The 14,676-nt window shown below is 39.0% G+C and overlaps 1 protein-coding gene across 1 annotated transcript in view; it reads right to left on the minus strand.

Moving 5' to 3' along the window:
• The window catches only part of ARHGAP15 (Rho GTPase activating protein 15), a 694,101-nt gene that overhangs the window by 119,496 nt on the left and 559,929 nt on the right, over positions 1-14,676 (minus strand). The window contains exon 12 of the mRNA XM_066279712.1: positions 7,434-7,568. Within this exon, the coding sequence (XP_066135809.1) occupies positions 7,434-7,568 (135 nt within the window). The remainder of the gene's footprint in view (positions 1-7,433; positions 7,569-14,676) is intronic.

A 14,676-nucleotide genomic window follows, 5' to 3' on the forward strand; every position in this document is an offset into this window, starting at 1 on the left:
GGATATTTTTATACTATATTATTTTTACATCTCTGGTTTCTTTGTGGTGACCCTTCAAACCCTGTTTTTTACTTTCTCTAGTTTTAAGACTTTTTGTCACTACCATGCTTCAAAGTTTAGCAGCTGTTGGAAGTCATGTGCCTTGTAAGCTGTGTTTCTTTTCTCCCAAAGTGTGTCATCATGGACTTGATGATGCATCAGAAATAGTTTGAACAAAGGGCAAGATAAACTCAAGAGTAAAGAAAGTATTTGCAAATATACTTGACTGTCCCCCCCACAATTACTTATTGAAATTATACTCTGTAGGTAAAATGGCATATTGACCATGGAGGTAAGGGGAATATTAGGACATGCAACAGATACTTTCTGCCTTAGGGCAATGGCTTTAATTTAAATCATTCTTATATAAGGATAGTTTGACTGACATATACAGTAGTATGAGTTGTATTTAAGAACTAGGTATGGGATATGCTCTACCTTTGGTAACTAACAGCCTGCATTTTAATGGTGCCCAATGTTATGGATACTATTTCTCACAATTTGTTTTACTGCTTAATTAATCAGTGTTTACAAAATATGGGCATTAAAAAATATATTGTCTTCAAATGCATGTGTGATTAAGTCTTTAAATTGAAGAGTTGTATATATTAATAATACTATTACTGTCTTAGTTTATTACCACTTGCCTAATATCTGTTATATATGTACATTTATATCTATATGGTTTTCACATATGTAAAAGAAACATGATATATAATAAACATTATATATAATGTTTTCTTAAGGGAAGCTTGAAAACATGACAGAGAAATTAATATTAGTATTTAATAATTAAGAAAACAAATAATTAATACAGTTGTTTTGAGCAAGAACTTAGCTTTGATTGCATTCCCATGTTGGGGAATAAATAGATCATTACTTAGGGGTGGGGAGAAAAGTAATTACTTTTGCACACAAAAGGCAAATTTGAAAACTCAGAATACAAGTTTTCTGAGTACAACAGGTACAAACTCCCATGCTCAGTTATGAGCATCAAAGAGCTGAAGTAAAGAATTTGGCCAAAATGAAATTATCAGATAGTCCTTGAATAAATGAGTTTTGGTCCAGCCTGAAGTTAAAGCTTTAATTCTAACCCTCACAAATAATAGATAACACGTCTTGTAAGCAAATGCACGAAGTATATTCTCTTTACTTCTCTATTGTCTATTAATCAATCTATAGTTTCAATGTCATGTCAACTCCGATGATCATTTGGATTTGAGAGAAGGCGCGTGACAATTAATAGATTGTGAGTACGTGTGACATGGAGGTGGAGCAGGCACTAACTGTAAAAATTAGAGAGGGAAACACAGAGTAGAAAGAAAAATAGCTCCACAAAGATTTACACACCTTAATTCTGAAAGCCTGTGGATATAATACCTTACACGATGAAAGGGATGTTCTAGATGTGATTAAGAACATTGAGATGGGGAATGTATTCTGGGTTATCTGGTGGGCCAGGATCTTCAGAAGTGTAAGAGGGAGGTGAAGGAAAGTCAGAGGGAAGTATGACCATGGAAGAGGTCAGAGAGATGTGAGGCCGGCCAGGCCACGGGACTGCTGCCTGGGAACGTGGAGGAAGTGAGCCATTAGCGAAGGCATGCAGGCAGCCTCTGGAAGCCGGAAAAGGGAGGAAATGGATTCTCCTTTGGAGCCTCCAGAAAGGAATGCAGTCCTGACACTTTGTTTCTAGTCCAGTGAGACCACATATCAGACTTCTGTCCTCCAGAACTGTGAGGTAATAAATCAGTATATTTTAACTACTAAATTTGAGGTAATTTGTTATGGCAGCAATATAAAACTAATACACATGGCCTTCTCGGAAACAGTGGTTTTAACTCTGCAAGCAGAAAGAAGTCTCTGGCTGAGTACCCTGAACTACTCCTGGAAGCAACCATTCAACATGAATTAGAAAGACAGAAGCTCTAGAAATGAGGGCTTCTGGAAACATGGGACTCTGTACAATCATGTCAGGGAAGATTAAGACAGTATAAAAGAAAAAGAAAAGCAAGAAAAAGGAAAGCAACGAAAAACTCCAGAAAAATAAATAAATCTATACAGGAAAAACTTGATCCAACTACAAAGAGAACCAAATGTGGCCAAAAGTTTAAGCAATTTTTGGAGTGTAAAAAAATTGATTCTATTTGACCTGGTGGGGAATATTCTTTGAGAGTGTAAGAATTGTGCCAGTAAACTCTAGAGAAGAAATCTTTGTGAAAATGCTTGGATAAGCAATTTTAAAGACTCATAGTAATGAAAATATAAATGCTGTTTATTAGTTTTCTAATTACTCAAACCACTGAAGACTTAGAACATTAAAATTTAAAGGAGTTAATGACCAATGATTGTGAAAGAAGGAAAGAGAGGAAAAGGAAAAGTTAGGAAGAAATATACATTCATCTTACAAAGGGAATTTATGAGCTTTTGTAGAATATTGAAACAAGAAACAGGTTTGTATGTTTTATTTCATATTTAAATATATCACATAACTATCAAATATTGCAGGAAGTAGAGTAAATAAGTTAATATTTCAATTTTATGAATGCATAAATAAGTGGAACAACAAATTGATGTTTCTCTCTATTTCTCTTTCCCCTTCCTCTGTCTCTCTAAAATCAATAAATAAACATTTTAAAAAAGCAAAACATAGTGGACGGTTAAAAATGTACTCAGATAGGCCAATATTTAAAGAATTGATGCTTTCAGTATCTAGAAGTAAATATTAAAACACTGTTCATTGTTGGAAAGTTTTACCTTATTTCTAACCAAACACTCCAAAATAAAATTTTCTGATTATTCAATTTAATTCTAACCTTGGTTTAAGAAAAGATAGAAAAGGTTGTCGTTTTATATAGAATGACATAGGATAAATAGGTCTTATTCAGGGTAATGTAACAGCAGATATTTGGCAACAGCAAGTTAGTTATTCCTCAAGCAAGATTTCTTTTAGATAAACATTCTCAGAGAGGCAATGTAGAAGGATGAAAAGTATGTGTTTTAAAGTCTGAAATTAAATGCTAAGTTTAATATTTTGAGCCATGTGAACTTGAGAACTATTTTACGACTTGCTTTATTCTTCTGAAAAAAATGAAATTCTTTCAAAAAATTATTGAAAATCTAATACAGGGTAAAGACATGTTATCTTATTTAATTTTTACAGTAACTATTTGAGCTAGAAATTATTTTCCACATAATTTTTCCACTTCTCCATTATCTCCTGCTTTGTTATTCTCAGAAAAAAAAAGAAAAAGAGATAATAGTAAAAAATGCAATGACTTTTTCTCTTCTCTTTCCATTTCCCAGGAATTTGGGGAAAATGCAGATATTAAAATAAAAAGGACACTCATTGTCTCTTATCTTAGGATCTGTAGAGTTATCAGGAATAAAAATAAGGAATAGAAGTAAAATTAATACATTTCTTAGGATTTAGATGTACTGGAAATGTCCAAACTCCTGCAAGCCTAAAGATATGGATTGCATTACCTATTATAAAACTCTATAGCTGTGTTTTTGGACCAAGTTCATATTTACAGTACTAATAATGTCTTCAGCACAAGTCAATTCCAGGGAATTAGTCATTGCAGTCAATGGGTTAAATCTCCATGAAACAACCCTGCAGGTGACCCAGTTGCATTGACCTTAAGTATAGAATTTCAGATCAATAATTGTGGTACTTGGTTTCTGAAATATAAAACAATCTCTAGTGTTTTTGTTACCCCAATGGATATTATCAGACAGAGGATCACTATGGCAATTGCAGGTTCTTATCATATTAATGTTTGTTTGGGGTCCAAAAAAAAAAAAAAAACTATTTAAAAAAATAAATGCCTTCTGTTCTCTTTTCTTGGAATAGTTAATGATGACTTTTAAACATATAATGAAAATTAACAGTAATTCAAATAGCACAAGGAGTTATTAATTGTTTATACATGAAATAAAATTTCTTCCTCAAAGGAGCATTCCAGATGGATGTAAAATTTTTTTGGTTTATTCACCTTTTAATTCTGTCATAAAAGGGTAACAGATTTCTCAATTTGGGATCAAATAAAAATGTTAAGCCTTCACAAACAGTGAGAGAGAAAGGAGAAATAATGGTAAAGCTACAAAAACTGTGACATTGACTGGCATGATGATCTGCTAGTGTTTAAACCAAAGATCAAAAACAACTCTAAGTATTTATACCAATGGAGCAAATTATTTTGAAGCAGGGAGCTGGTTACCCATGTAATGAAGAAGCTAATAGCCAACTAAGGAAGAGAGAAGAAACCAAAACTAGCTGTTTCAGGAAGCCACTACCAAGCTGGAGGGGCAAAAAGAGGAAGAGCCACATTGCAATATGGAAGATGGAACCAGAGTGAGTCTGTCCAACCCATGCCCAAATCATGGAGGGGAAGGATCTTCAGGTAGAGAAGCTAGCCCAGGAAAACGGGTGTTTGAGGGAGAGGGGATGGTGGGTAAACTAATAAACAGGCTGGCCTTTTCCTCTCCCCCTTCTGTTATTTACTGCTGGTGGCTTCCACTAGCTACAGTAGCAGGAAGACTGCCCTCAAGAGCACCTGTGAAATACAGCTGGCTAAGGTCAAGCTTCTGACAGCCCATAGCACAGAAGTGAAGGGTGAAAATGGCCAAGGAGGCTCAGAACCAACACATATGGTCATTTTTCCTGTAAATTCACTTTACCCGGTTGATTTCTGTCTATCCCTTTAATAAAAAGCCAAGAACTCATGACAGGTCTGTTGAACTTCTCACTGCACAGATTTTATAAGAAGCAATGAGAGCAATGACCAAGCTCAGCACTATTCTCCCCTCTGGCACTGGATGAATATTAATGTCTTTAAATTTATATTTTGGAAGATTTTTAAAACTCAACTGGCACACAATGGAGTAAAAGTACTTCCTCTGATGTGGCTTTACTATTGTTAAGAAAGTAGGTGGCTATTCTCTCATTTCCTGATGATATTTCAATATGATTTACAATCTAGAGATGAGTTTAGAACACAAAAACCAATTTCAAAGTTATGCCAAAAATACATGGGTTGGTAAGGATACCTCTTCATCGAGCAGTAGAAAATATTTCTCAGAAATATTACCTTGTTCATTAGTCTTTCCATTCTATGGATTAAGTATGAATCTGAGCAGTGTAAGGCAAGTGTGCTCAAATTGATTCTCCTTGAATAAGAAAGAAAAACTTGCCTGTCTCTTCACTTCTAGATTGATTTCTCTAATAGAGCTGTTAGCATTTATACACTATCTTACATTTTAAAGGACTTTCTTAGCACTATCCCATGCATTCTCACCATCACCCATTTTATAAGTGCTAGCAATAGCCCTCAGTCTCAGCCTGCTTCCCACCTCCACTTGCCTTGTTCTGACCATATCAGTTTCTGAAATTCTGTCCAGTTTGGACCTGAGTTCTGCGATAGTACAGAGATGGCCTTACTCTTTCTGGAAATTCAAAGAACACAGTGTCACCTGGGGTCTGAGGGCCTGCTTTCCATATCTTTTAAGCTGAGGGAACTGAGGAAGCTTAACTAATAGGCATCCTATGTTGGTGGTTTTCAACATTTTTACACTGGGGACCAGGGAAAATAGGAGGATTATTTCAGGGACAGCTAAGGCAGAAATTACCCTGAGCATGTGAATTAGACTAAGATCATTGGGTCTATAATCCTCATACAACATCAGGGTGGTTAACTCTTTTGTGGACCGGCATGAAATTTTTGGTGAACTGGCCTGTAGACTGGCGGTTCAGAAAACACTGTCCTATATCACAGCCCCAAATCAACACATGTTCAAGTATGTTTCCAAATAAGATGATCTTCACTAAAAAGTATGGAAACTATGATGTGAAATTTGTATGACTTCTTTAAATATACATAATTAGAGATTGATACCCAAAAGCAAGTCTCTCCAATTTCCAAACAGAACACTGTCCTGTAATTGTGAGTGATATTCCATGCTTGTGTGTTCCAAGGCACACTATCGGAATCAGCTGTTATGGAAATGCATGCTTGTTTATTTTTTCTTTATTTCTTCTTTTAAGTTAAGAGAGCCTGGGAACTATAAAATACTATTTTTCTCAAGAAGCAGAGGGCTCATGAAATGAAATGTTATGACAGGAGATAAGCGCTCCAGCCTCACCTCAAAGCCTGTAGTTAGAGCATGGCTACTATATTCAAAGGCCACAACAAGACAACAACACAATCTGAAATCGGGAGCAGGCAACAAGAGAAGAAATTTGGGAGAATACACTCTGCTTTATTCCTGTTGATATCACTTTGCCAGAACTTCTTTTTGTGAAATAAAAAACAGACTGAAAGGGCATATTGAGGGGCTGTTCTCCAAAATGGTCTCCCTAAATCCCTGCTCCCATTAATGGGAACACAGCACACACCACCAGCCAAAATCAGACCTCCTAAGTAGAGAATTTTTTTTTTCTTGCAGATTTCTCTTGTTTGGACTTTAATTAAGCTCCTTCCAGGCTTGCAAGCCTTTTAATTTTACCTTTCTTTCTTCTTTCTCTTTCCTCATTGAATCAGCTTACTTGCCAGGAAACTTTTTCCAAGCTGTCACAATCACAGTAAGTGTACTCTAAACTATTAAATTTGGAGATGAACTAGTAGTTGCTTCTCTAGAAATCAATAGCAGAATTTTCCATGCATTTGGAAAGATTTTTATCCATCCATCCATCCATCCATCCATCCATCCATCCATCCATCCATCTATCCATTAAGTGTACTTGTGTTTTATGGATGAGAGAATAATAGAAAAGGAAGCTTCATAGACATAGTACAATGTCAATTAGCTAGCAAACGATATAACTCAACCTCACACTAAGTTAACATTTGAACAGAAGAAACTTGCTATTACTTAATACTCACACTGCTCATAGGCAAATTTTAGCTATTTACCAATGTTGGTAGGTGAATGGTGAGTGAGTGAAGGAGAGAAGATGATGCCTCAGTTGATGATTTAACATTTTTATGAAATGTAATATTTAATTCACTGAGGTTCTTTTTAAAGATCCCTTTGTACTCAGTTACATCCACTGCAATTCTGAAAGTATAAAGGCAGGGTTGATGCCAGCGGTGATCCCTTTAAAACAGAGTCTATGAGAAGCTATTTTCATTCAAGGAGGCTTGGTTGAAAATTGGCCACCCTAAATAGAACACCTATTTTTTTTTCCTTAATTAAAAAAAACAAAACCTCATATAATATTACAGGGCCAGAAATAAAAATAAGGCATCAAAAACACAAACAGTAAAATGAAGGATGTGGAACATTGGAGATATTATTATCTCCATGATTGCTATTATCGTCATTCATATTATTTACTTAATAATCCCACACTGCCAGCTCACTCCGCCAGCAGCTCCTGCGTGTGAGGTACTTACTGATCGCTTCCACAAACTGCTCAAAGAAACTGTAAGGGAAGAGCGGCTCAGGCAGCTCCCGGAAAAACATCTTCAGTGCTCCGGTGACAACGTGGATGTCCTCCCACTGGCTGTCGTCCAAATTCAGCTTCTCTTCTGGGAAAACACGAGGAGAAATGGAACAACTGGTTTTAATGAAACAATTACAAGACACTAATTATTATGTTAATGTTTGCCTACTATCATCAGCAACCGTTAACAGCCTTCTGCACCTAGAGGTTTGGTGCTGTGCATGTTTTTTTCCCCCCTTTTTCCGTAGGAAGGGAACATTTTCAATGGAATACCATCTGTAGGAATGCAGCTAACAAAAAAACAAGAGACACAAAGAGACAGTGCCATTGACACAGTATGTCAGATACATTTATTCCCATAATGCATCAGTATGAAAATTAGCATCACAGCTCAACGTGATTCAAAGCTATTTGGTTTTGAGGCCGAGGGGCTAAGAGTTGCCAATGATGGCCGGCTCAAGGGACCGGCCTAAAGGCCTTGCTGAGCCAACAGGAGACATATGCTAAACATGGCAATAGAAAATGAGTTATTGCTTTACATGTGTTAGCCTTGCTATGTACAAGGGAATAATGGGTAACACTTTTTTCCTTTTTTCCTTTTTTTTTTTTTTTTTGCTGAATATAAAGTCAGCAAGGAATAGAATACTGAGTGAGAAAGGATATTAATTCCTTCTTACTGCTTCAAAAAATATCTCTTTTTTTTTTTAAGTTTTCATCTCATCAAGGAAAATGTGCCCAGCAACAATATTAGACAGACCCCTGTTGGCCTGTGTAGGCTATGCAAAACTGTCAAAAATGATAACACACTGAAGACAAACCACAAGTGCTTTCCAACTCCTCTTAGAAACAATGAAAATGCTTGCTGGAGAAGCCTGAGTGAGTTGAAACATTTATACATTAAAGAAAATAAATGCCTAAATGAAGTTTTCATAAGAAAGAGAGTTGTTGGGCAATTATTTTTTGCCTTTACAATATGAAAGCCTGGAATCCTTTTCACCCAAGAAGTGGATATAATAGGGTCTGAAAATGACATTCTTATACAAAAGTAAAAGGACACAGTGCAATAGCATTGCTGCTGAGCCATACCATTTGTCTGTGAAAACATGCGATGTTTGGATTCTGGGCTTAATGAAAACTAAAGCTAATCATTTTAGACAATTTGATGGTTAATTGAAAAGCTGAATATCCTGGCAAGAACTTAACAGGTATTTGGTCAACTGGAATTTTGTTTCTTTACCGGTGTCTCAGGCTCACATTCACATGCCCGCATGGTGTCAGTTTTTCAATGCAGAGGGGAATTTTCACCAAAAATTGTAAAAAGAAAGCAAAATAAACAAAAGCACCTGAGAATTGTCACTGTAGGAAATCTCTGCATGAGCTGTTTTGCTAATATTGTTCATGTCCTTTAAAAAATATTAGCTGAAATCTTTATCAGCTCTTTTCTTCTAAATGGATTATTATTTCCAGGGCTAGTAAGCAATGTTCTTATGCACGAGGATGTTTGTAATGAAAAGGAAGGAAGGTGGATCTGTGTATTTCAGATGGGTTATTTTTTTCTTCCTTCTCAGTCTTTGATCCTACCTCAGTCATAACACAATAGTATGATCCACAACAAAATCAGCAGAGGAGACCTTCTTTCTGCCCTGCAATCATTTTTGATTGATTGTATTTCAACAATTAGTCTTTTATTTGCTATACACTATTGAAATAGGACGATGGCATCTTAGCAGGCCAGCTTTAAACAGTCAACTGTTAACAATAGCATCAAAAAGAGAGACCTGATGGGGTTTACTGTCACTTTAAAGAACGGGGTTTTCACATTGTTGAAATCTGTCAGATATTTTGAAATGTCCCTCTCACTATGGTGCCACACCCCCTGCGTGCCCTTATAATAAAATTGGTTTTACTCCTGATTAAATCATTTTCTCCCTACCCACTACCATACTTCTCATAATGGACCTGTGCGCTCTACAGCTGGTGTTCTTCCCATGGTACCAATTCTTACTTTATCTTTTAAGCACTTTGCTGCTAAGATCTCATGCAGAGTGCTTATGTTTTGTTAAGAGCTTCATTCTTAGAGAAATGGCTTAACACATGTTCTAAAAATGTTGTACAACTTATTGCTTAAAACACATTTGGAAAATGTATAAGTACTGTAGCTTTGGCACTGAACTTTAAGTGGAAACCTAAACACACACACACACACACACACACACACTCTCTCTCTCTCTCTCTCTCACACACACACACATGCTCACATACACAGTTATCTCTACCAGAAATTTATCAGAAAAGTCCAACATAAAATGCCATTCTGATGCATAGGTTTAAGATTGTCAAAGGAAAGCGTTCAGGTAAAAAAGAGGATAATTTCATCTTAAGTAATAAAACAAGAACAAATAATTGTGTGACCAAAGGCAAATGCCATCGATATTAGTCACGTTCACATAAACAGAAGTTAATTCAAATGATTGTGAAATGAAATATTTCAATACACATAAAAATACACAAAATGCCATTCCAAATGCCATGTAATATCAATATCAACCTGTGTTACTTAAACCTGCATTCCCACTATCCATATCTATGTAGTCTTCATTTAAGGGAAAAAAATTGTAACACTGTAACAAGTAGCTTAAAGAAATAATATAGCAAGTGTTGGAAATGTATCTAATTTTTATTAAAAAAATTTTATAAACAGAGGGTCTTAATGTATTCTTTTCAAGGCCAGTATGACTTATCTAAACATATACTTATGTCCATATTTGTACACCTCATGAATGCAACCAGTTCTCGTGATGAACTCATCATAACCCTCTTTCTGTGCTAATGGCTATCATTCTAAACACATTTGTATTATCTGATAGGTGTTTTCTTTTCTTTTTTCTGTTTTGATAGAGAGAGAGTCAGAAGAAAGGACAGATAGAGACAGACAGACAGGAAAGAGATAAGAAGCATCAGTTCTTTGTTGTGGCACCTTAGTTGTTCAGTGATTGCTTTCTCATATGTGCCTTGATGGGCAGTAGGGGGGGCCTCTACAGCAAAGCGAGTGACCCCTTGCTCAAGCCAGCAACCTTGGGCTAAGCCAGTGACCTTGGACTCAAGCCAGTGACCATGGGATCCTGTCTATGATCCCACGCTCAAGCCAGCGACTTCGCACTCAAGCTGGTGAGCCCACACTCAAGCCAGTGAGCTCGGGGTTTCGAACCTGGGTCCTCTACATCCCAGTCCAACACTCTATCCACTGCGCCACCACCTGGTCAGGCTCTGATAGGTATTTTCTAATTAAACTGCTGCAGTGATGATGTCTTATGCTTCTTCCTTTTCCAGAAGACTAAGGTTTCACAACAGTGATGCACTATTGACATTTGGGGCTAATTTTTTGTTGTGGGGGAAGTCCTGTGCATTCTTGGGTATTTAGCAGCATCCCTGGCCTCAAACCACCCACTGTCAATATATTTCCTGGTGATGATGATGAAAAATATCTCCATATATTGCCAAATATCTCCTGGTTATGCAAGTTTTCCCCAGTTGAGAACCACTATAATGAAGCCTATAAGAGTCTGCAGAGCCTGACCAGGCAGTGGCGCAGTGGATAGAGCGTTGGACTGGGACACGGAAGACCCAGGTTCGAGACCCGAGTGCAGGCTCATCTAGCTTGAGCAAAAAAAAAAAAGTTCACCAGCTTGGACCCAAGGTCGCTGACTTGAGCAAGGGGTTACTCTGTCTGCTGAAGGCCCCCAGTCAAGGCACATATATGAAAGCAATCAATGAACAACTAAGGTGTCACAATGAAAAACTGATGATTGATGCTTCTCATCTCTCTTCGTTCCTGTCTGTCCCTATCTATCCCTTTCTCTAACTCTATGTCCCTGTAAAAAAAAAAAAAAAGTCTGTAGAAGTTAATAAATATTGATTTATGAAGTTTACCTAAAGTAGGTAGAGAACTAGAAAATTAGGTATACACATAGTAAGATTTCTTTAATATGACCTTAAGAGTCAGTAATTTCTGTTGACAAAATCAAAACCTCTTATGGAATTAAATTCACATGACTACATTTCAAGGTGCTTTGCTGCAGAAAACTATAACCAACAATTACTTAGTGCTTGTTCACAGTCTAGTAGAGACTACGCTATGCACTTTTTTTTTTTTTTTTTTCCATTTTTCTGAAGCTGGAAACAGGGAGAGACAGTCAGACAGACTCCCGCATGCGCCCGACCGGGATCCACCCGGCACGCCCACCAGGGGCGACGCTCTGCCCACCAGGAGGCGATACTCTGCCCATCCTGGGCGTCGCCATGTTGCGACCAGAGCCACTCTAGCGCCTGAGGCAGAGGCCACAGAGCCATCCCCAGCGCCCGGGCTATCTTTGCTCCAATGGAGCCTTGGCTGTGGGAGGGGAAGAGAGAGACAGAGAGGAAAGCGCGGCGGAAGGGTGGAGAAGCAAATGGGCGCTTCTCCTGTGTGCCCTGGCCGGGAATCGAACCCGGGTCCTCCGCACGCTAGGCCGACGCTCTACCGCTGAGCCAACCGGCCAGGGCTACGCTATGCACTTTGCATTTGTTATCTAATGTAACTTTTTCAATAAGAAAATGAGGTCTGTGATATTGTTATCATCATCTTTATTTCACAGATAGGGAAAATCAGGCATGGGTAGATTAAATAAATTTTCTATGTCTGACAAGTGATGAATCCCAGATAAGGAGCCAATAAGCCCCCTCCAAACTCCTCCTGCTTCCAAAAACCACCATGTTCAGACTTAAACTTGGTGGCAAAAGCTAGAAAAGAAAAGGTAAATATTGTAATTGCAAGTGGTAATAGATCTATAGTTACTTCACACATAGTGACTTTTAGATTCTATCCTTCAATATCTTACTTGAGGCTATGCTATTATCTGTAAACCGACTCATTATTTTTAATTACGCATTTATAAAAGAAACAAATTCTTATATAAAAATATAAAACAAATTGTCAATAAAAATTGCATTAAGAAAGGGGCAGATACGAGAACTGTGCATGCTAGAGTCCAATACTGTGAGGAAGTCTGGGTGACTCAAGATCCCTCAAAACCATCATCTGTTAACCTGTGCTGGTTTCTCCTGACCTTCTACTTAGGATTTCTTAAATTCATTTTGGTCATGGCTTCTGGTTTAAGTGTTTAAACATAACTGAAGATGGGTGTTGGGAAGATAAAATGTATTATGCTCACTTTGTTAAAGATGGCATTACCCAGGTGATATTAATGTGTGTCTCTGGGCAGGCAGGATCATTGTAGCCTGAGGCTTGGTTTTGGGATTAAGCCTTTCCCACCCTTTTTGATGTGGGGCGGTACAATCCAATCATGCCTCAGAGAAGTGACTTTGTATTAGAGACTTCCCTATTTTGTATATTGGATTAAAGGTTTGGATTTCTACACTATAAAATGGGGGCGGAGCTGGAGCTTGGGCTCTTGGTTCCTGAGATTATCATTAGAGGAGAGAGCAGAGCAGAGAGCAGAGAAAGGCCACGTGGAGGAGGCCAGGAGAGCAGCCAAGATGGCGGAGTGCTGAGTGAGATGCCAGTTTGTGTAGAGTTTGTATCTGGGATAAGGAAGGAGATGGGGAACTGAGGTGAATAAGGCTGGTGAGCTAGAAACCTTTGATTCTAGGAAACTCGGATAAGTCAGTAGCTTTGTGAGCACTGAATGTGAGTGGGTTTTGGAGCCCAGTGTATATTTTTACTTGCCCGCCGGGTGCAAGCTAGAATTAAAGACTATGGCCCACCAGTTCTTGGCTCCATTGTTTCTTTACCAACTGTCCGAATCCAATGCGAACCTGCATAGGCCAGAAGGCTGCTCTGATGGTGGCTCTGGCCGTGGCTTCTGCCTTTACATTTGGCGTAGTCTGTGGCAGGATTCGATACAGATCGGCAAGGAGCCTTTGAGTGGTGGAGTAGAGGACTGGCTAGTGTTAGGGTTCCCCATGGCTGTCCTTTTGAGGATTGTAGGCTGGCTGACTTTTACAGCCATGGGTGAGGAAACTGAGAGCTCTGTGGAAGAGGCTGCCCGGGACCTGCAAACCGAGCAGTGGAAGGAGCTGGAGCAAATGCGGGAGAAACAGATGCTGACCCTGGAGCTGGAGGAAGCCAACCAGGTTTGTGAGATTCGCCTGGAAATGGAGCAAATGCTGGAGGAGGATTCAGAGGTTTGTGAGTTGCAGCTTGCCCTAGATGTTGCAGAGAGCCAGCAGCGGCAGGAGGCCAGGGCTGAGGCTGAGGCTGAGTCTGAAGCTGAAGCTGAGGCCGGGTCCCGAGCTGCAAGGTCTGCGGAGCAGAAGGCGGCAGCAGCCTGGGACTCGAGCCCGGCAATGGGAGCTGGTGTTTTCAGTTCCTCTTTGGAGGATGAGGAGAATCGGGCTGGAGTTGCAATCCGCAGCCTCCAGAAGATGAAAGCGCAGCTGGAAGGAGCACCTACTACGGCCCTGGTAGGTCTGTGATTTTGGGAAATAGGGCTGGACATGCTCGCTGGAGTAGAGATGGAAATGCTGACTGCCATTGCCACGTGCCCCTCTTTGGGACAGTGTAAGACCTGCCAGGATGGCAGGAATGAGGGGGGTGGCTGACGCCCCATGTGTGTGGACTGATTTCCTGGACTACGACAGGAGTGGGCATTGGCTCCTTTGTTGGATGGACTTACGGATTACAGATTTTGGACAATGTGAAATACCCTGATGGGGGTAGGGGGTGTCTTTGCTGGAAGCACTCCCCTGTCCTGGAAAGCTTTTCCCATGGCTAGAAAGAAGGCCGAGGACATTTTGCGCTTTGGGCAAAGTGCTCAGAGACTGGTGAAGTGTACCTTTGTAATTGTTGAAATTGTATAATTTGCCATGTTGTAATTTGTGTAATGTGCCTAATTTCCTTGCACAGGAATGCTGGTGATGTAAATTGTGGGTAGTAAAGTGAGCATAGGCAGATAAAATGTATTATGCTCACTTTGTTAAAGATGGCATTACCCAGGTGATATTAATGTGTGTCTCTGGGCAGGCAGGATCATTGTAGCCTGAGGCTTGGTTTTGGGATTAAGCCTTTCCCACACTTTTTGATGTGGGGTGGTACAATCCAATCATGTCTCAGAGAAGTGACTTTGTATTAGAGACTTCCCTATTTTGTATATTGGATTAAAGGTTTGGATTTCTATACTATAAAATGGGGGCGG

Source organism: Saccopteryx bilineata, chromosome 5 (assembly GCF_036850765.1).
Source record: "Saccopteryx bilineata isolate mSacBil1 chromosome 5, mSacBil1_pri_phased_curated, whole genome shotgun sequence".
In the NCBI taxonomy this organism is placed as follows: domain Eukaryota; kingdom Metazoa; phylum Chordata; class Mammalia; order Chiroptera; family Emballonuridae; genus Saccopteryx; species Saccopteryx bilineata.